Source organism: Podarcis bocagei, assembly GCF_964188305.1.
Source record: "Podarcis bocagei genome assembly, chromosome: 2".
NCBI lineage: Eukaryota > Metazoa > Chordata > Lepidosauria > Squamata > Lacertidae > Podarcis > Podarcis bocagei.
In genome coordinates, this window is record NC_138126.1 from 84947389 (window position 1) to 84970311 (window position 22923).

At 40.6% G+C, this 22923-nt stretch overlaps 1 protein-coding gene across 19 annotated transcripts in view; it reads right to left on the bottom strand.

Moving 5' to 3' along the window:
* The window catches only part of TENM2 (teneurin transmembrane protein 2), a 745234-nt gene that overhangs the window by 392818 nt on the left and 329493 nt on the right, over positions 1-22923 (bottom strand). For 17 of the 19 annotated variants that reach the window (XM_081184705.1, XM_081184722.1, XM_081184721.1 and 14 more), the window contains one exon: positions 9616-9699. In XM_081184705.1, the coding sequence (XP_081040831.1) occupies positions 9616-9699 (84 nt within the window). Of the gene's footprint in view, positions 1-9615; positions 9700-12430; positions 12503-22923 lie in introns of those variants that run through there. The other 2 variants (XM_081184709.1, XM_081184714.1) reach the window with 2 other exon arrangements.

Genomic DNA, 22923 nt, shown 5'->3' on the forward strand with positions numbered 1-22923 from the left:
AACTGCAGGGGAACGCTTGTCAAAATAGGTATGTTTTCAAGAGGCAGCAGAACGCCAATATCCACTAGGCCCCTCATATTTCAGTCATGGCAAAACTAGCCAGACTCCAATTGCTGATCTAATGCCCTTACCAGACAGCGAAGTTGGTGATACGCCATAGTCTTAGACAGTTCCAAAGGCAATGTTACCTGTGTACTTGTTACTAGAGGAACTCCACAATTTTCAGACTTGGGAACTTCTTACCCATAGGGCCTCTGACACAAGCAGCAGCATCCACCCAAAGGAAAACACTCTGAAATCATATTCATTTCAATTGCTGAGCTGTATTTATGCTTGACTTCCCTATTATTATTATTATTTATTAAATTTGTATACTGCCCTTAATCCGAAGATCACAGGGCCTATTACAACATAAAAATACAAAATGAGAACAGAAGATACATGATAAAACAAACCAAACAAACCAATAATCCCTCTCCGACAAAAATTTTTTTGAAAGGCCATAGAATGTTAATCAGCCCAAGGCCTGGTCAGAGAGCAACATTTTCGCCTGGCATCTAAAGATATGTAATGTATGTGCTAGGCAAACCTCCCTAAAAACACTTAATATGCTGAATGATGCTTAAAGAACCATAAGGATCACAGCTCATATTATTGGTATTATTTTCATTATTGTTCTAATTTGCATTACATATATTACACAAAACCAAGATAAGAGAACAAATTTCCATGGATAAATATGACAACTGTCGCTGAGTTCCACAGGAGAAACACTCCACAGCCCAAACTTTCTTTTAAATGTGGTATCTACATGTAGTCACCACAAAAGCCCGTCTGTTCTACACCACATGTGTCATTGACGATTTCTGGAAAAAATGCTTTAAGAAATAGAATAGCGTTAATACTATGGAATAAGTCAGCACTAAGAGATGGTGTTTATTTTGTCACTGCTTGTGTTAAAAACTGCCACCTATGTAAAAAGTGCCATACAAAATGCCCGTTTTTAAAATCTGCCGTCATTGAATTTCATAAAACATGAACACTTATTTTCATGGTTTCAAATTCTCCAGGATATGGTACAATGCACCCGAGATAAGTTTATATAAATCTGAAACAATGTTGTATTTTGCCAGAAGCTCCATCTTGCAAGATGCAATCTGTTTTATTTCACAAACAAAGTTTGCAAATTTGGTGGTTCGAATTCAAGTGTTCTGAAGACACAAATTCTATAACAAAGAATAAATCTGTCTTGCGGGTTTCTATCACACACAGTTTTCAGTTTTCTTTCTGCTAGTAACTAATCTGCAATTAATTCTTTTTTTCCAAAATGCATTTGATTCTTACAAATTATATTTTTATATACTAACACATATTTCATAATGTACTTTACAACACGTGCTGATAGATGATTCACAGGCAAAACAGCATGTTGTAAGAAAATAAATTGTTCAATCTGAAACTGGCATCTGTAGAAATCAGTGCACATACCTGCAGGATGTAAATACAGTTTGCTATATAACCTGTATGAAGTCAACATGAATAAATATTTGAAACCTAGAGTGAAGGAACCGGGTTGACTAAACTAATTACTGGGTTACCTTCAGTGGAATTGCAACAGGGTGAACAGTGTCTGGTTTATTTAAATGCAATTTTCTATGACGATAGAAATAGTTGGGTGTGAAAATTGCCAAGATTGTGTGTTCTAGTAGCTATTTTAAGATTAATGACAGAAATTTTAGAGATCTAAATTCATAACCATACAGTCACAGTAAGCTAAAATACATCTGTCATTTCTTTTGTAAATATAAACTATACTGTGAATGCCTTCTTAAAACCTCTTAAAAGGTTTTATAGATGTCACTCTGAAATTAAAAATCAAAGACTTGAAACTTTAAAATCATGACCACTGTTTTGTTCATAGAACAGGGCTTTCCCAGCTTGTTGTCATAGCCCCCCTTCCCCCAAAAGAAGCTGACTGGGAGGGTCAAGGGAACCTTAGGATGGTGTTGGGTATGGTGCAGGGGCATACTGAAGATGAGTCCACAATGAAAGTGAAAGTGCCTTCCTGCTTATTGCACTAGGCTTCTTTGAATGAAAGCAAATTATAATTCAGTTTGTAAGCTTACTTATCACAGAAAATTAATAAATAAAGGAGATTAAAATATTTCAGTAATTCTAGAACACCACAGACATATGAGAAACAGGAGTGATGTAGACTTCTGTCCCAGATGTCTTTATTCAACAAGTTATTTCTCATGCCTCCATACCCAGGTTCCATCACAAATAGGAATGGAGAAATTTTTGATTCCCCCTTTCAGTTTTCTGAATGAACAATATCAGAAAGAAACTTTGTAGGAACCACAACAGGCCTGTTCTAGAGATAACCCCACAAAACATAGTGCTCTGAATGTGGTGCAATTAGCAATACACAGGGGAATGTCATGCACAGAGTCCCCAAGGTGAGGACCACCAGTCCTATCTGCATTAAAAGAGATGCCTACAGTGAAGAATAGAAAGGGAAAGTATTACACCCAGTTTGCGTATCTTGTTACCCACCAATCTAGCCCACCAGCCATGTTGCAACTGCCAGGTATTTGACAACTTCCTCATTTCTTTCTGGGAAAAAGAGAGGGTGCTTAAAGATTTCATGAAAAGTTTCAGCACACTGGATCACAGCTTCTTCAGACTTACAATAAGACAATGACCATCTGCATCTTGTCCCTACTAATCTGCATTTGTAGGTTGGCCTTTGTACAGAAGTACATGCCAACATATTGAAGTTGGAAGCTGATCTGCCCCTATTGCTTATAGGTAGTAGCACCGAGCACAATTCCATACCACAGTGATTACCTAACTAGTGTCTGTATATAATCTACTTTCAGACGATGAGAATAATCACACCAACTTCAGTAAGAGTAGAATGTGTCACACACTGTTGTGGTCTACAATGTTGTATACTGGAACTTCCACTGTCAAGTATTTATGAACAGTGCCATAGCGTAAAAATAACAATGAAGTTGGTCATTCTAAGTGTGGCTTAGTATCAGACTAAGATTTACAAGACTCACATTCAAATAACCACTTAGCCCTGAAACCCACTGGGTAAACCTTTGACTAGTTACTCATCAGATTTATCTACCTCATGAGGTTGTTGTGAAGATAAAAGGAAGAGAAGCCTTTTACACAGATATTTTGTTGGAAGAAAAGCAGGGTATAAATGTAGTAAAGGTAAAAAATAAAATAAACATACAGGCTATCAGTGTGTGTGTAAATTTATAAGTTACTTAAGGAAAAGATATGTCCCTATTCAAGAGAACTTGAAATTTAAATATCAACAGTACAGAATAAAATAAGAGTAGGTAAGAGAATGGATGAGAGAGACAGCAAGGGTTAGAAAGATGATTATGAAGTACAATGGTGCCATTTCGGCTGTGGAACTGAAAAAATGGTAAACTATACTTAACTCAGTTCTTCAGTTTCTGAGTAAATGAATTGCAAAACAGAACCTTTTTGTGCACCACCAGCAGAACACAGAATGTATGAGCAAATATAGTGAGGCACATGTTGGAGTTTGGTCAGGGAGATAACTGATTTAGATTCCTGATCAGTGATTCCATGAAGCTCAAGGAGTAATCTTTGAGCCGCACTGGTGATATTATGAAAATAAATGAGGTAAGAATAATTAATTTTAAAAAAGCTTTGCACATTTCTGCAAATTATATGACAGTGGAACCTCGGTTTCCGAACGTAATCTGTTCCGGAAGACCGTTCAAGTTTCAAAATAGTCAAAAACCGAAAACTCAATACAAAACGGAAAAATTAATAGGAAAAACTCAATACGGAAGCTGCCTCGGAAGTTCAACTTCCGAGGCGCATTCGGAAACGGAAGCATTTACTTCCGGGTTTATGGCATTTGAGTTCTGAATCATTCGTCAATGGAGACGTTCAAAAACTGAGGTTCCACAGTAGTAATATATATATATACATAGGTACCTGGGAGTAAAACCCACTGAACTTAGTGGCATTTACTTCTCAGTATATCTGGGACACAGGTGGTGCTGTGGTCTAAACCACAGAGCCTAGGGCTTGCCAAAAGGAAGATGAGCAGTTTGAATCCCCACAACAGGGTCAGCTCCTGCTGCTTGGTCCCTGCTCCTGCCAACCTAGCAGTTCAAAAGCACGTCAAAGTGCAAGTAGATAAATAGATACCGCTCCGGTGGGAAGGTAAATGGCGTTTCCATGCAACTGCTCTGGTTTCGCCAGAAGCGGCTTAGTCATGCTGGCCACATGACCCAGAAAAAATGGTCTGCAGACAAACGTCAGCTCCCTCGGCCAGTAAAGAAAGATGAGTTCAGCAACTCCAGAGTCATTCGCAACTGGACTTAACTGTCAGGGGTCCTTTACCTTTTACCTTTTGAGATCTGTGTCAGATTGCACTGTGAGAATGTACAATAATGATTAGCATGCACACTGCAATTGTAGAATGTTTTAAGCAAATCACATGCATTTAGGTATCTTCATAAATTAATCCAGAATTGTTATCCTTGCACTGCAGATGTAGGGCTATGACTAAGATAGCAGCATTCCTGAGATCTAGTTAATTTATGGCTGAGAAAGATTTGAACAAGTGACTCCTTAGTTTGCAGTATGTTAAACAAGCTCTCATTGCACATCATGCCCAGTGGCTTTAAAACCAGGCTTAATCAATCTTAACCTTTTAATTGGCTTTTACAGTGCTTTATTGTCACATTTTAACTGGCTTTCACAATATTTTCAAGAATTCATATATTGTTAAAAACTAATTAAAAGATTACTGTAAAACATTCAAAGCAGTTTTAACTTGTGTAACCATTTTCAAAAAGTGGTAGTCATCAACACAAACAACAGCACAATAGAAAGCTTTCCCCTAGCTACAAGCAAGAGCTCATCTAGAAAAAAGGCTATGTATGTCTAGAACACAGGCAGTTCTATGCCATTTAAAATACAGAATAAAAGAAAAGTAGATTAAATGTTCTGTGCATTCCACTAATAGTTTTGAGTATATATTTTAAAAATTAATATATACTCAAAACTATTAGTGGAATGAACAGAATGTTTAAAGCAACCTTACTCACAAAAATAAAATGGAGTACATTTTGTTAAAAACATTGCTTCCATGAAATAAGCACACCTATTTCAATAATTGTTTGGGAATCCATACAAAATGGGGCTAAAATGTTTTTCTACTTAAGAGTGAAATCACCTTCAATCTGACCTGGCTTGGTAAGATGGTCACATAACCATATCTTAATGGCTGTATAATGACATGGTATCATTAATTGCCAACTTAATTGCTGATTGGTAGGTATCACTTCATGAAGAAGCCTGTTAAATTACAACTTGCAGGTTAGGAAAAGAAGCAGGTACCAATAGGTGATAAAAAGCACACAAGAATGTCATGTAAGAATGGTTTGGGGGAAATATTCACCCTCACAAAAACTTATTTCTACCCCAAATATTTCAGTGAAACTCTTGTGGCACACCTCCCAAAACTGCTTTGCACAATTGCGGGGTCCTCTAGAACTGGGATGGGGTGCTGCTACAGGGGAGTCAGGGCAATTAGCAAAAATGGTCTCTTATGCCCTTCCACCAGTGGGATCCTCTGCTGGATCAAACACCTTCCATTAATATAAGGAGTCCTTCCATTCGTGGAAGATACATGTAGGATCTAATCTTTTATCTACAGAGAAACAAAGGTTTTGCTTTTACAATAGCCTCATGTGTTGTTGAAACATACTGCAGTCATTGTAGGGATGTGTCCTCAGATAGATGGCAAAGTCTGTGCCATCTGTCTATTCACAGAACCAAAATGCATGATTTGGTCATAATTCTTTCATAATTTCTTTCACATCTGTGTCATTTTATGTAGTATCCTGTTATTTCAGTATACAATGCCCAACTTCTGAATTACTACATTAAGATTATATATGTAGACATGATTCTCATCCCATATTAAAGTATAATAAATAAAAGGGTTATATCTTAATGTGTTAAAATGCATTTTATAAGCATGTGCTTTAACTGAGGTAAATAATCACACACACAAATAAAATCTGTAACAAAATATTCAGTTTGCTTATCATTATTATTGTTGTCAGAGCAATAGGATTACTCAATTTTCTACAGCGAATGATGTGGTTCTTTTTAGATGTAACCATGTGCAAACTATACCAGTAACAGCATTTGTCCTTTCTACAAGAACAAGTTCCTGGCAAGTAATAAAATGGACCAAAGCAAACACAGTGTTTCAAATTGAAAGCAAAGGTTTCATGAGGAAATTATTCCTAGCATGAATTAAGCAACTGTGGTTATTGGGTGCAGATACTGAGTCACATTATGAATGTTGCGATACAATGGCTGATCATGAGTTATCATAGTATTCATGTCTAACAGCCTGTAAGAAAGGCAAAGGAAACTAGCCTTCAGGGAATATTAAGACACCATGGTGTTATTATTACAAATTTACCTGAAGTGATAAGGAACTGACCACTTGCAGACTGTGCAAATGTTGAGAAAAAGTAGTTTCAGACTGTAGTGAGAATGTATGTTTGAACATTCATTTGTGCCATTAACTCCCTGCATGTTAGGGTGAAGGGTAGTTTATAATTTGTATTCCTCGTATGCTACCTTTCCAAACAAATGATTTTCTTCCTGAATTTGGAAATGCCATAGTACACTACTGTTCCCTTGTCAATAAAACTTGGTAGCTGAATGAGGTGGGGTGGGTGACTGACAAAGCACTTTTTCTTAGCATTTTAATTGACTTTTAGATGTGCTCAAATTAACCATTGCTGGGAAACGATAGCAGAAAAGGACTACTGCCTCATGTCCTTTTTCTGAGCATCTGGCTGGCCACTGTGTGAAACTGGATGCGGGAGAAGATAGTTTTTTAATCTCATCCAGCAGGGCTACGTTTTTTGTTGTTATGAGAGCCTGTCACTCATGGCTACAATATGCTTTGCATGCACAAGGTTTCAAGTTTCATGTTTGACATGTTAGGAAAGTTAGCTAAGAATAATTTGAGACCAGTTCTGGTCACTTGTGTGGAAGAAATAACAAGATCATATAATGAGATATTAGCACTTTGGTTAGTAGCCCTAGGAAGAGTAGCTTCCCCAAAAGACACACAAAGGAAAATAAGCAATCACATGTTTACCATATATCTAGTTTTCCTTGTTAGCTTACAAAAAATATGGCTACATATGTGTGGCATATATAGAATGTCACTGAATCTTAATCTGGATAATATCTAGAGCTAGAGTCTTCAACTGGAAGCATAATTCTCAAGCATCCTTCGTTGTTATGAGCACCCCTCCATCTTTTTCAAATATTAGTAAATAAAGGAAACTGGCATAAAAACAGACTTGGCTAGCAACAAAGGGTTAGCTGACAGTCCTTAGATGACCAGCTGGGGAATGTGTGGATGTGCTGTATGTGCGGGACACACTCACGAATAATTTCCTTTGGAAGAATCATGTTGCAGCTGCATATGGGTCTTGAAGTTTAGGCAGCACCTTTACAAGTCAGCACAACTGAATATACAGCAGTGTGCATCATTCCCATTCAGAGAAGTTCATTTATACAAATTATATCAAATGTATATTGACTGGACATGAGAGCCCACTGGCAGGATAATATATTGTTGTGAGGGTGGTTTTTTGGGGGTAGGCTATATACCTGAGTCCCTTCTAATTCCCAGATCCAGCAAGGATTTGATTGTTGGAATAGCCAGACCAGCTTCTTAGTAATGGACCTAAGTATGGGTCATTAGCAGGGCATATGGAGCGTCAGGGTGAAAGGATCCACCCAGCGTCATCCGCCCAGGTTGCCCAGAGTTGTCGACCTTTTTTTAGGGGGGGGCACAGATGTTGACCTTTTTTAGGGAGCTGGCACCACGCTTATCTCTGCTCAGGAAAAGAAAACAGGAAACATAAGGAGCCCAGCGCAACAGATCAGCCTGAGGTGTCTGCGTCAACGACTGAGCGAAACCAAGTGCCTCGTGGTGTAAGCAGCGTGCGCTGGGCGGGCCTCTCCATGGCCCTATGCCAGTCCCAGGCGTGCAGAAGGGTGGAGCCGGCTGGCCGCCTCAGTGTTTCGCTGGCTCACCCACCCCTGAACTCGTGGCACAGAAGAGCCCGCAGCAGAAGAGCCTGCCATGGCGCTCTGACGGGTGGGCTCTTCCCTGGACTCCAACTCTTTGGCCCCGGACTCTCGGCCTGGCACCCCTGAGAGCCCGACGCCCCGCACCCCTGGTGCCTATGGTTAAGATGGCCTTGGTCATTAGGGTAACAAAGGAAGTGGCTCTACACCAGAGGATAAATGGGTGCCCCTCCCTCAACACACTGGGAGTTAGGAGAAAATCGAGAGTTTAGGGGTGTTTGAACTGGGCTAAAGTCAGCAGACAGGCAGAGGCCTGAGATAGAAACAGCTCTCTGTAAATGGAAGGAGCCCTTCCAGGGTCCAAGTCACAGTAATTAATAAACAGTGTTCACATGTATAAAACTTGGCTCTTCTATGTCAGCAGCAACACACAAGCAGCAACTATAAAATGAAAGGTCTCCTCCACACAAACGTATGCTGTAAGTAAAAGCCATGTTTTTATACATATGAGTTCATTCTGCACTGAGGAATTGTTTTCCAAAATATAGCACAGGAAGCAGCCTAAGTTAGTAAAAACCAAAGACAGTATAAACAACATTGCTGCACACACAGAACAACTTAGATGAGTGCAACAGAACTTCACCTTCCTCTCCTTCCCTTGCATGCACCCCAAATCTGCTCTGGAGATTCCCTTAACCCACTGGAGCAGATTTGTGGATTGTATGAGAGGCACCAAGGAGAATAGGGAGGGAAAGTTCCACTGCATTCACAGAAGTTGTTCCATATAACGATTTAGTCAGTTAAAAGCCTATACGCTACCATTTTTGTTACTGAGGTAATTAATTTAAAATATTATTTATTTTAAGAACTACTTTCAATATGCTTTTGGAATATTTGTCACAGATTTTGATATATTTGAACTAAATATTTTTGTGTAGAATTTTCAGAAAAGATTATTGCATAGGACAAGATGCTGACCAGATCCTCCTGGTAGCTTACCTAAGAATCCATCATGGATGTATAATCAAATTTCTCATGTGCATCCTTTTAGAACACCCCCCGGGGGGGGGGGATATTATGTGGAAGAGGTCCTAGTGGAAGTAGTGGAGCATTTGCAGTAAACAAACTTTGCATTTTAACGGTCAAAGGGCAAGTATCGGATTCTGTAACCACATTTTCTAAGAAGATAAAATGCATCTAACCTTCCATATTTTCAACACTAGGTCCTGTACCTCTCACACTTTCAGTACTGCATCTTGACAATGAGCTCTCCATCCAATACATAAACCAATATTTTAAAAAGAAGAAACTAATTCTGAGCAGTAACACTGACCAGCAAACAAGAAACACACAGACAAATAAAAGTAAAAACATCATATAAATTTGGCTAGACTAATCAAAGCTGGAAACACACAGCTAGCAAGGCTGCGAATTGAGTTATAGGAAATACAGGGTGAAGGAAGATGAAAACCTTACGTATTAGAGAGTTCTTTGTTTCAGCCAGCTGCTGCCAGCCTGTCTGTCTGTCTTTCAAAGTCTCAGAAAGTTGTGTATGAAAATCTAAATAAAATAAAATACATAAGTTTTAGAACCAGCTCTTCATCAACCTTCATTGTCACACAAGCATTTTTAGATGGCATGTTCAGCAGTCAGGATTTTGAGAATTGTTCACCTTCGCCACCCACCACACATCAGCAAAACATTTTGTGCAACTACATCTAATATCCCAAAAACATGCTGATAGAATTACTAGGTGTAATGTATATTGGTCCCCATGGACTATACCATTCATGAACAAATTTTCAGTGTGAATATTGTCTGTTTATATTAAGTAATAGATTTTGCCTTGAGTTACTTTACTTACAAATATTAATAAAGAATCAACATCATCTGGATTATTTTTGTAGAATGCAAATTAGACAGGAAACCAAGTAACTGAGAATAAACAGAATAAGCCTAATAACATGTTTCCAATTTATATCACTCTATATTAGTTACAAAAGTAATTTATCTGACTTTTTAGGAATCATTATGAAAGCATATTAAGAAGCATTTTGCAATGGAAGACATATTCAAAAAAATAATAATAATCAAACAGGTCCTTTTCAGATTAACCAAAACATTTTTCAATGCATCTATGAATATCAACACTAAACTCATTTTTAAAAATTTGTATAACCAAGCCTTTTTTGTGCCACTACTCACTGGTATGGAGTACTTCTCTTTTTTCTTAATAAAAAACCCACTATTATTTGGCATTTATAAGGCGCCTAAGATGTTCTGGGTATGGTACAAAGATGGTTAAAAACAAGAAGACCCCTAGCTGATGGCTTACCATTTAATAGACACAAAAGGGAAAGAATAAGGAGTGAAGAGAAAGGCAGGTAAACTCAAGCCGAACAATTTTGCAGGGGTGGAGGTGGGGCTATGGTTCCAAACCAGGGGTCAATCACCCCCTGTGCACATATCCACTATTGTGAATCAGTAGAGGAAATGAAAGTTGCAGCACCTCTGGAATCAATTTTAAAAATTATCTGTGATACATTTGATGATAAGCTGTGCACAATGCAGAGCATTTCCATGGAAAAATGATAGGATGAGGTGGAAATTCACTAATATCAAAACACAGCCAGTTATTATTATTTAAAAAATAGACCAGGTGTCAGGACTGGTCGTTGTCCTCTTCCGATCACCACACAAACGCTTCTTGTTCTTTTATAACTTTTTATTGCGTATTAACAAACCATCTTATAAACGGTTTTTATCTTTAACTATTATTCCTCAGAGTCACTTATTTCAGATACCTTCTGAGCTCTGCTTCTCCGTGACCGCCCACTCTCAAAATGGCGAATGCGCCGTTCCTTTCGCTTTCCCGCTCTTTTTTCTAACCTCCTCACTAGAGCTGGCTTGTATCTCCCCTCCTCCGAATCTGAGCTAGAACTTAACCCTTGCCTTTCCTGGGAACAGCCAGTCCCTCCCTGTTGTTCCTGTTGCTCTCTTCTATTAGATTCACTGCTCTCCCCCCCCCCCTTGGGGAAAGCTTTCTCCCTCTGGGAAACTGGAAACTTCTAACTCTTCCCTGACACCAGGGTAGCCAATGGGATACCCATCAGCTGTTTCAGGCTATGGCTCCCTGTAGATCCAGGCAGCATGCCCAATGGCCAAGAATGATAGGGGTTGTAGTCCACAACATCTGGAAGACAACATGTTGGCTGTCCTGACCCACATTTGTATTCCCATGTTACAGTTGAAGAAATTATATTTTACAAAAATGACATACCCATGATACACCATATACTAAACGCATGACCTGCCATTTAAAAGATCTCTGGCATTTCAATAGTTTCCTCTAATAATGAACTTGGGTGGCTGAATGTCCATTGGTTTCAAAGTGAAATGAGTTCAGCCCAAAGGTTGTGGTTTCTATATATTCAGGGATACCCCGGCAGATGGAGGACATTTGTCTAAAAGATGAAATATAAATATTTTAACAAATAAATCATAAATAAAATATACGTTTGTAAATTAAAAGTAACAAAAAAGTCCCCCCCCCAATAAGGACATTATGAATGTTGTTGTAGGAGTTGTGGGGAGGAGGAGAGGACAGGGGAGCTGGGATAAGGCAGAGTGAAGAAGTTGGCCTGCTGAAAGCCCTAAAAGCTTTATTCTGGAGAGCAGGATTAGGGTTGAGGGAGAATGCTCCAAAAAGCCTGAACAGCACAGCATAGCTTCTGTTTATGGCAGCCTGGAATCTGAGCAAGATCATGCCTTTTAGAAGCTTAGGATACACTGCAAGTCCCACTTGTCCAATGTGATGGACCTGGGACTTTTCATAAATCAGTGATGATTTGTTATCAAATTAACCACATTACAATCAGTTGGATTTCTTAAGCCGATTTGACATTAAAATGTTATGCCATTCAATAGGTGTCTAAAAGCTAGACCCATGTGTGATTTCAAAAGCAGGCTGCTAAGAGCTCTTATTCTACTGTACACAAAGAGAAGTTTGCCGTCTGTAAAAACTGATATCAAAGGTATGAGTGTTTCAAACCATGTCATTTTCAGGTACTCTTGTCCAGGTCTAATCAGCTGAGCTTTATGTCTGATGAGTAACTCTTGATTTTAAAGCACCAGAAAATATTGCAGATTTTCAAGGGCCCTTCATTGCAAGCAAAAAGCTATGAATAATACTAAGAAATATGTAGTCAAGTCAAAACTACTTAGAAATGCAGAACTCAGGATTTCTACTGAATGTTATCTACTAAAAATAGTTGATTTCATCATAACTAACCATGTAATAATTCAGAGAGCATTTTCTCATTTTAAGGTTGCCAGTGATCACCCAACATTAAATGAAGAGGAATATATCTTGTTATAGCTGGCATCATAGAAAGGAAATTAACTCCAAATATATATAATACTAGCTAATGAGGTCAAGCTCAGTGTTGGACACTCCTGATATTCCAGCAGCTTCCAAGGATGTTGCTTTGTCAAACTGGACATTAGGCTGGATGATGTCAGGTTTTCAACATTGTGATGTCTCACCAGCTAAACATCATGATCTGGCGATACACCTTGAGGTTGAAACAACAAACTGCATTGGCTCCAGCCCCGTGAGGTGAAACTGCCACCGTTCTCACCGAAGGAGCTGAAGAGGTTCACCCCAGCACCTCATGGGACCGGAGACGATGTGGTTGGTTCTCAGCACTGGGCACTGGGGGTGGAGGGAGTCCCTCTGTCTCCAGGGCTCAGCCCACTTCCTTGTGCTGCTCAGCTGAGGAGAGTGAAGGCTGAGGAAGATACAGGGTTTAGGAAGCCTTATCGAAATGATCTCACTTTCCTGATGGGACTTCAAAGAGATGTCCCCTCACCCCGGTCCTCTCATTCTGCTTCAGCAGCTCCTGCATTAGCGTTATTGTCCTCCAGGGAATCCCATGACTCCACCCAACCACACGACCCTCTCATATCACAAGGCAGCAGAAGTGCTCCTGCTGTCACCTTGCCTTCTCCTCTTGTTCTCCCTCCCTCCTTCCCTCCCTTTCTCTCCAGCCCTGAGCTCAGCCCACCTTGTACAGTGAGTCATTGGAATGGCGCCAAAGGTGCGGGACTAGAAAAGTAAACAGCAATTTCCTGATTCATTTGAATACTATGTGGAGAGAACAGAGGGACAGGGGAGGAAAGGTGAGCCCACCAAAGGCAAGTGTTCCCCAGGTAGCAGAGAGGGAAAAGTGCCTCATATATTTGTTTGGTTTTTCTCTCTCACACACTGTTGTATGAAGGAGAGGCATGCAAAATGGGCTGCTTCTGGGTTGGGCTGGGGCTGCACCGCTCATGTGTGTTTCTCTACCAGATAGTCATTTTCTTGTGACTTCAGCCCAATCCAACACACTCCAACACACACAACTATTCTCTGTCTCTTTCTCTTGTGTTTGTGTTCCTGGCTCTCTCTGGTGTGTGTTGCCACCCCAGCCATGATTTGTGGGCCATCTCAGGATGTGTGCAGGGAAGCTCGCTCATTTCGGGGGCTGCTCACTGTTACTGATTTAGTTAGATGAATAGATACCCCCCCCCCTTCCCTTTGCCCTGGTGCTAAGAATATTTTCCTATTGATGTAGGTGGACCTACGCAGAAAGCATATTGTTGCTACATTAAGGAATGCAGCAGAACCCCTATAGATCTTAGAAATATCAGTGATACAGATTTGTTTTTGAAAAACTGAAATAGTGGGTCCATGTATAAACATGCATATGCATAAAGTTCAAATTGTTATGCAATAAATAAAAAAGTAGCTCACAGGGAAGGGAGACTCATTTTCCATCATATTACCAATTTTGAGGTAGGTGTTTTCTGTTCTGTCAGGAACAGAGCTAAAGCCTTTTGGGCGATTGTACAAATGTAATTAGCATGCCAAAAGTGCATGCTCATGAAAGTAGAAAGTGCTTTTATTTATAGCACTTCTCTTAACATTTCAGACTGCTGTAAGTGTCCAAAACTGGTGTGAAGCTACTTGTAGTAGCGTTCACACACACACACACACACACACACACACACACACACGTATTTGTGACTATTATGACATGGTTTGGGCTGCTATTGCAGGGGCTGAGCCCCATTTATGTTTGTAGTGTCCAATCAAGAACTGCTATTAAAAATGTGATATTAACAATGTGTCACTTGTGTGAATTGCATATGAGTTCATGATTTTTGAAAAAATAAATAAAAAGCTGGAAAGGAGAGTGAGGATCCTTTTTCATTGGCTGTAGCCATTCATGAGGGATGCTGGTCTTCCTGTCAATAATTTGAATTCAGTTCAACCAATTATGGCTGATCTGAGAGAAAGGCTTTGGGGAAGCCTGTATCCACTCATGTCTGCCTTCACAGCTGCACTGAGTGTGGGCACTGCAGTCGGCAACAGATGTCCCACCCTGTATGTCTTGGCCCTGCCCAAAGGTAAGATGGTAGAGCACATGCATGACCCTGCTATGGAATTATTTGTCACTGTATTTGAGGCCAGCAATAAATTTGCTCGCAAACAAATTGGACCCGTCTGGGGGCTTTGCCTGCCTCATAGCAACTGTCACAATTTTATGGCTGAAAAACACACTGGATTGTATCCTTAGTCGAAACTGGAACACATTTTCAGGTTACCTCGGTAAAGAGGTCCAAGGGGAAAGGTTCTGTCCAAGGGCCCAGACAGGGGCTAACAGGCCATAGAACTCCCCAAATGGCACCCTGGTGGGTTTGTCCTATTTGATTTTCATCATGGGGGGATCCATTAACCCAGGATCAACCCTGGTAGAATGATCAACCAACAGTTGGGCTGGTTGATTCAGGATGCATACCCAATGCCTGAGGCAAACCAACTGACATCCGTAATGAATAAAGTTGTAGCCATTTCTATCCAAACATGCTGAACTGTCTTATTGCTGCTTCAGTAAAGAGACAATGGAGTGTGCCTCTGAGGCTGAAGTCAAAGCGCTGCATTAGCAGCACCAAAGTGACCGCCCTGGGTTGCAGATCTGAGCAGTGTATATGAAGTTTCTGGAATGCCCAGATGACAAGACCCGCCCCATTGGTTTTGCTGATGTGGTCCACAAAAGACAGAGCAATACGTTTGGCCAGCTAGGCTGCAGGAGTTGCTGGAAGGAGGTGTACAAGGCACTATCCAATTGTCTTAGGGACTCCACTCCAGATTTATGTAGGGTTTACTCCTTAGTGTTTCCCCCTAAGGCAGCAGAAGTTTAGCATCAATTTGCCTTCTCCTAGATGGGCTCTCTACCTTCCTAGGTTGCCCCTCACTTCCCTCTACAGCACGTGCAGAAACTGCCTTCTTGACCGTTAGACTTATTATTGGTCTTGTCTGCTCAATCTGCCAGAGCCTGTATTTGCATGCACAGAAATTCCCTAACTCACCAAGGTACCCACTGGCTACCCTCACTTTGTTTCGTCAGCCAGTTAAAGCCATTCCCAGGGTGTGGCCGCTATCACATGCTGGCAGCTTCAAGGAGTCACAGGTAATAGTTGAGTGCAAGGTAGGGACTAAAGGTAGACAAACTACTGCAGAAGGATCATGACATAGATACTACCCCTCCTCAACACACCATACATCCCCATACCTGCACCCCATCTGCAAGAACTGAATTGTTTAGTGCGGCAGCATCAACACTTTGGAACTCCCTGCCTACTGATATCAGGCAGGTGCCTTCACAGAATTCCTTTTGGTCCAATTTAGATAAGCCTACCTTAATTTCACATTAGATGTCCTCCCACAAGCAGCTCATCCACACAATATGCTTTGCAATGAGTCAGACACAGAAGCAGAACCATAGTCTAATCATAACAAGCTATCACCTTTAATCTTCCGTCCTCCCACAATCCACTAAATGACCTAATTTTAAATTACTGCTCTTTGGAACCAACAGCATTTAGGAAGCAGAATTATTTATCTCTTTCCCCAGTACACTTATTTCAATCACTAATGGGTTTTGAAATAAAATCCTGAAAGGTCTGCCACAAACAAACAAAAACAGTATTGCTGGTTAATTTCCAAGGACTCTGTGTTCAGTATTTGGAATATATATATAAAACAATTTCAAAAATTGGAGAGTTAATTTCTCTGAACACTCATACATGTAAGGATCTAAATATTTAGGGCACTGAATTTAAAAGTGTAAAATAAATATTTTTATAGCTGCAATATGCCAGATTTACGGTTTACATAAAACTTTACTCCTGATCCTAGCAGCACTCCTTTTGGTACCATAAAATTAAGGATTACACAATATACTGTACATGAATCATTAGAATGAAAATGTAATGCATGCCTATAATTCTTGAATTTCTTAACTATGTAGTGAATGGCAAAGTATTTCCTCTTTTAAACACAAATCACTGGATCCAGATTTGATTCTTGAACATTAGTGTGTGCATTCTGCAAAACCTGAACCCTTGCATTCTAGTGACAGGAAATGTTATATGGTTGGTGCAACATGCTGTGTATAGAACCAAAGAACTGTAGAATTATAAGGTACCCAAAGGGTCATCTAGTCCTGCAATGCAGGAATCACAGCTAAATAATCTCAGTCAGATGGCCATCTCCAGCGAAGGAGAGTCCACCACCTTCTGAGGTAGTCTGTTCCACTGTGAATGGCTCTTGGTATCAGAAAGTTCATAGCAGAACAAGACATTTGTCAAATGTTCCACGATGCTTTGTATCTCCTCAAAAGGTCTTTGGGCCTTAACACAAAATGCAATGCCCTCCATACTTAAGACCCTGCACCCTCCCCCCACAGAGTTGACAAGGTGCTAAGCTGCTCTTAGCACGTAAAATGGTAGTACCAGAACAAATTAGTAGTGTCTGGAACACAATTTGTGACTGAGTCACAAGGCTAAATACAGAATCCAGGATAAGAAACACTAGATTTCAAGTTGACCTGGAGAACCACAGAGCCTCAGGGCTCATTCCACCAGTTCCACCAAGAATGGCACAAGTGCAACTGAAGGCTTAAGCAGCCTGGAAGCGAAACAGTCTGCTCATCTATTTGGACCGTATCCTGCCCAAACTTGCCTGGATTCTCCTGAAGAAAAGGCTGCCCAAGAGCAATGCTCTTAGTTATGCACTTCTTTGGTGGCATACAATGCCTGTAGGAGCTTAGAATCATAGAGTTAGAAGGGACCCTGAGAATCATCTAGTCCAACCCCCTGCAATGTAGGAATAAATACGTAGTTGTTCCATACAGAGAATGAACCTGCAACCTTGGCGTTATCAGCACAACACACTAACCAACTTACTTAATTTCAAAACAGATTCCTTACTGGTTTGGGGACTGAAATAGCCTTGTGCAAGGTGAGAGAAACAGTGACCTGTTGTTTCTCCAACACCTCTCAGTAACTTTTAATAGTGTTGTGCACCACCCCAATCGCCAAGCGTTATGAGATTCCAAGGGTTCCAGGCACTTACACAGAGTTCAATTTCCTCAGAATGAGGGCCAGCAGAGATTGTGCTGTCTTTAGGATATATGACTTATTTACATGTATATACAATCTGATCCTACAATGGAGGGTCTCACAGCACTAACACCTCAAGAGGGTCTTGCATCTCCCATAGTCACAGCCTTTGATTCAAACAGGGATCAGGCATGGCTCTGCCTCTCCCATCTGCCCAGCCTGCAGCCTGCAGCTCTAGCTCACATACCCGTAACTCAACTCTTTGTCTCTCTAACTAACAGGCAGTTGAGGGAGGAAAAGCCCACTCACTTGTCCTCTGGCACTGAGCCACTTTCTTTGTTACTTTAACGACCCACACTTAGACGGCAACTACCTCACCAGGAAGCGAGCCTGGCTATTCCAGAAATTGAATCTGTGCTACATCCAGGAATTAGAGGTAGCTCAGGCATACAGCCTGCCCGCCCCTCAAAGTCACAATACCATGGTTTCCTTCTACACTGCCTCCTGCGGTTCCAGAAAATAGTACCAGAAGACCACTATTCTACTGGGACGCGGGTGGCGCTGTGGGTAAAAGCCTCAGCGCCTAGGGCTTGCCGATCGAAAGGTCGGCGGTTCGAATCCCCGCGGCGGGGTGCGCTCCCGCTGCTCGGTCCCAGCGCCTGCCAACCTAGCAGTTCGAAAGCACCCCTGGGTGCAAGTAGATAAATAGGTACCGCTTACCAGCGGGAAGGTAAACGGCGTTCCGTGTGCTGCGCTGGCTCGCCAGATGCAGCTTTGTCACGCTGGCCACGTGACCCGGAAGTGTCTCCGGACAGCGCTGGCCCCCGGCCTATAGATGTGAGATGGGCGCACAAACCCCAGAGTCTGTCAAGACTGGCCCGTTCGGGCAGGGGTACCTTTACCTTTACCTTTACAGGCATACAGCCTGCCCGCCCCTCAAAGTCACAATACCATGGTTTCCTTCTACACTGCCTCCTGCGGTTCCAGAAAATAGTACCAGAAGACCACTATTCTACACCAGGACATTTGTGCAATTGGATTCCTCAGGGTTACATTTTGGAAACTTTTATCAGAGCGGCCACAATGACTAACACAAACTGCTATGGATTGGCACTGTGCTTTGTGTGTGTGGGTGAACCTGTTCTTTCATGCCAATCTCTCAAAGCAGCCCAATCTTATTATCCCCAGAGAGGGAAACACATTTCTTCTCTCTGTGCCTTCACATGTGCAGTTTTCATCAGGGAAGTGAAATGGGAGGAAAGGTTAAGCTGTAGTTTGTTCCTGAGCATCTGGACAGTACATTTTTCTTCCTGTTTTGTGGGCAAATTGTCAAATAGTAGCAATGTCCAGTACGCAGGAGAAAGAAAAGTCTTTGTAGGCCACTACCAATGGGACGTGGGTGGCGCTGTGGGTTAAACCTCAAAGACTAGGGCTTGCCGATAAGAGGGCTGGCGGTTCGAATCCCCGCGACGGGTTGAGCTCCCATTGCTCCATCCCTGCTCCTGCCAACCTAGCAGTTCGAAAGCACAATGTGCAAGTAGATAAATAGGTACTGCTCCGGCGGGAAGGTAAACGGCATTTCTGTGCGCTGCTCTGGTTCGCCAGAAGCAGCTTAGTCATGCTGGCCACATGACCCGGAAGCTGTATGCTGGCTCCCTCGGCCAGATAAGCAAGATGAGCGCCGCAACCCCAGAGTCATCAGCGACTGGACCTAACGGTCAGGGTCCCTTTACCTTTACCAATGGACCTTATATTTTCTGCCCTCCTTTCTGAATAGTTTTAATAATAATGATGCCCAGTAAAACCTTGCATATTTTCTTAATACGCAAACTATACTCCTGCAATCTATATACAGTGGTACCTCGGGTTAAGAACTTAATTCGTTCTGGAGGTCCATTCTTAACCTGAAACTGTTCTTAACCTGAGGTACCACATTAGCTAATGGGGTCTCCCGCTGCCACCGCTGCACAATTTATGTTCTTATCCTGAAGCAAAGTTCTTAACCCGAGGTACTATTTCTGGGTTAGTGGAGTCTATAACCTGAAGCGTATGTAACCCGAGGTACCACTGTAACAGTATACAGTTTTGTGTTGTAATTATTTTGTATATTTGTTCAGCAGCTGCATTTACAACACAAGGGAGAGAGATTTAATTGACCTTGGTTCAGTTTGCCCTTTATAACTTGTATGTGTTTAGTGAAAACAGTAGTTTCCTTTTGTCCTTATCACCGACTACCTTGGGAGAATAGTTTCTAACAATTACAAAGCTTACAGATGAGGACAACAAACTGCTTCCCCATGGTGGCAGAAGCATCCATCTTTTTGATGTGAAACATCTAAAACAAGTTTCTCAAAACTAATTTTCTACTGTGTGTTTTCCAAGGCTCCAGTAATTCTTAACAAAGGTTTTGTTGCTGATACTCAAAGGAATGAAAAATGTAAATGTTGGAACACTTTTTTTTAATGTCATCTTTTGGGATACCTCTATGTGACTACTGCCTTTGACACACACAGGGAGTGAGACCTAATTGCATTTAGGGTTCTCACTAGCAGCTACACTCAGAATCAAACATTCTCATGAGGACTATTGTTCTAAATAATCTAGTTATTAAGCTTTTATTCAGATTCTACACCATCTTTTTTAAAAATAATAATACTAATCTCAATGGGACATTGATGGATTTTGCAGTTTTCAGGAAGGATAGGGTACACTATGACCTGCAATCTCTAAACTATTCTTTATGAGGAGGGTATTTTGTAAGCAAAGCCTTATGTTATATTCCTGCTCATCAACACATTGCAGGTCTTTTTTTTTTCCAATGGGTAGTCTCTGCCATCTTGGCATCTTTCCAATCATCTCTGAAATGCTCATTTTCCCCTCACTCTTCAATTCCAACAGCCTTTAATTCCATCGCTGCCTCACTCAACTTCATAGTACATGAACCGCTCCATGGCATTTTCTTATAAAAAACCAACATGCTAGAATAACAACACTGGCTGTGCAGATGCACTGATGGAGCCAATTTAAAGGTCCCACACGTGCTTCAGAACAGCCCCAACTTCACCAACTCCCTATCTTAGCTCCATCCAGGTAAGCTGCAGTGATGTTGCTGTCAGGAGGTAAATGCAACTCTGCTGCACCATACAAACTGCTACTGTAGAATGTGTGTTCCCAGGGATTACAGTCATCATAGCTGCAAGGAGGGCAGTGTAATCAAAGGGTAAAAGAAAAGTACAGTAATCTGTTGTTTATTAAATATTGAGACTGTACTTTTAGAATCTAAAAGTAACCTATATTAGTTATCTTCAGAATAATATGTGCTTACTTTTTCTCTACAATATTATTTCTGGAAACCAGTTATCAAACTCCTTCCAATCCCAAAAGCAGACAAAGCAGGATTTGAGAAACTCCTCATTGGGCTTTGATCAAGAAAAGTCAGGTTCAAACCCCAACACTGGCCAAAAAAAAAAAAAGGTTACTCGGTGGGTATACATCGACCTTGAGCCTTAAATACCTTACACAGCTATTATAACCGTGGAGGAAACCATGCCATTTTTCTCGCACACACAAAAACGAATTGAATGAATCAGAATTTTTGAAATATAGAAGCAAATTCATCTGTATTATAAAGGTATTGGAATATAAAATTCTGATTAATGCACAGTTTGGTACAAACCCTTTTTGTCTTACTCTGCTTCATTAAGTATGTGTCTCTTCCCACATCAAATCCAATAACTAAAAATGATCTCATACTAATTCTACTCTAAATGAAAACTATCTCCACATGCAGATAGAGTCTATGAAGAAATAAAAACAACCTTTGAAAGTAACAAGACAGAAACAAAAACTCAAAGACAATAGAATATGAGCTGTTATGCCCCCCTCTGCTGCAGAAAGCCTGCTTCTTCATCTGATCTGATTATACAGTAAAAGAAAGGATTTGTCGTTTCTCTCTCTCTCTCTCACCTATCATCTTTAAGTGATAGAATTACCTGTTGTGTTTTACACTATTATGTCCATTTTTACATTTTCTTTCTGATGAGTTGTTTGATCTTTTCTTGTCCTTGAAGCCAGAGAGGTAGTTATTGACTGTTCTTCTTGCCTGAACTGCATTCACCAAGCCAATTAAACTAAAAACAGCTTAGCTTTTCATATTTATATGATGCATTGTTAAAACGACTTGCAAATACCATCTTTCTGAAACACAGAATCCGGAATTATCTGTTCCTTTATATGCTAACCATAGAACCCCCACTTTTTTAAATTACAAATTTCAGTGTTTTAAGGCTCATTGTAGAACAGTCAATTTAATTGTGATACACCCTACTGTAATGTGTTGCTCAGGCATTAACTTACGCATTTGTTAGCTCATTATAACTCATTTGACACTTGTAAAAACACACCCTTATTTGTTCTCTTCCCAGGTTCCAATTCAGAAGTGTACATATTGCAACATTACAAGGGAAGACTCTTGATCTATGTTTGCATCACTTCAAAACTGGAGCACTGACATTATTTTTAGCCACATGGACATCCATACTTCCCTAAATTGTTGGTGCTTATTATCCACATTAATATTTTATACAATATATTTTGAAGTGTATTGCTGGCAAGGCTCTATAGCACGAAGCAATTTGTCACACACAACAGTAAAATGTAACAGTATAAAAAAATGGAGGGAAATAAAAAAGATTTGCATATTTTTGTGATTGCACATGTAGCTCCTAGGCATAAGCAAACACATTATATATTTTTGAATTTATATCTATATCTATATATCTATCAGCATGCACAGTATTACTTAATGCATCACAGGAACTGATACCCATATAAAAAGGGACTCAAACATTTATCTTTGTGTTAACCTCAGTGCAAAGTACAGTGCTATCTCGGTTCTTGAATGTCACTGTTGATAAACGTTTCGTAACCCGAAAACCCAGCGTAAACCCGAAGTAAATGCTTCCGTTTTCGAACGTGCCTCGGAAGTCAAACTGCTTCCGCTGCGTATTTTTCAGTTTTCTCAACTGAATTTGCAGACAGCCCTTTGCGCCTCGATTTTTGGACGTTTCAGAACTCGAACAGTCTTCTGGAGTGAATTATGTTTGAGAACCAAGGTACCACTGTATACTTATTAGTGGCAGCAATGTGAGGATATAGGACACACTTTCTGTGTATCTCCAAAACATATCCCTCTGCTATGAGAACACAAACATCTTCGTGGCATATACTATTCTAGATAAGTAGCTACAATTGCTCATAAAATACAAAGGAATAGTATCTCATACATTGTTTTCAAAGGTGACAGTTTCTCTTTTCAATTAGTAAGAAAGTACATTT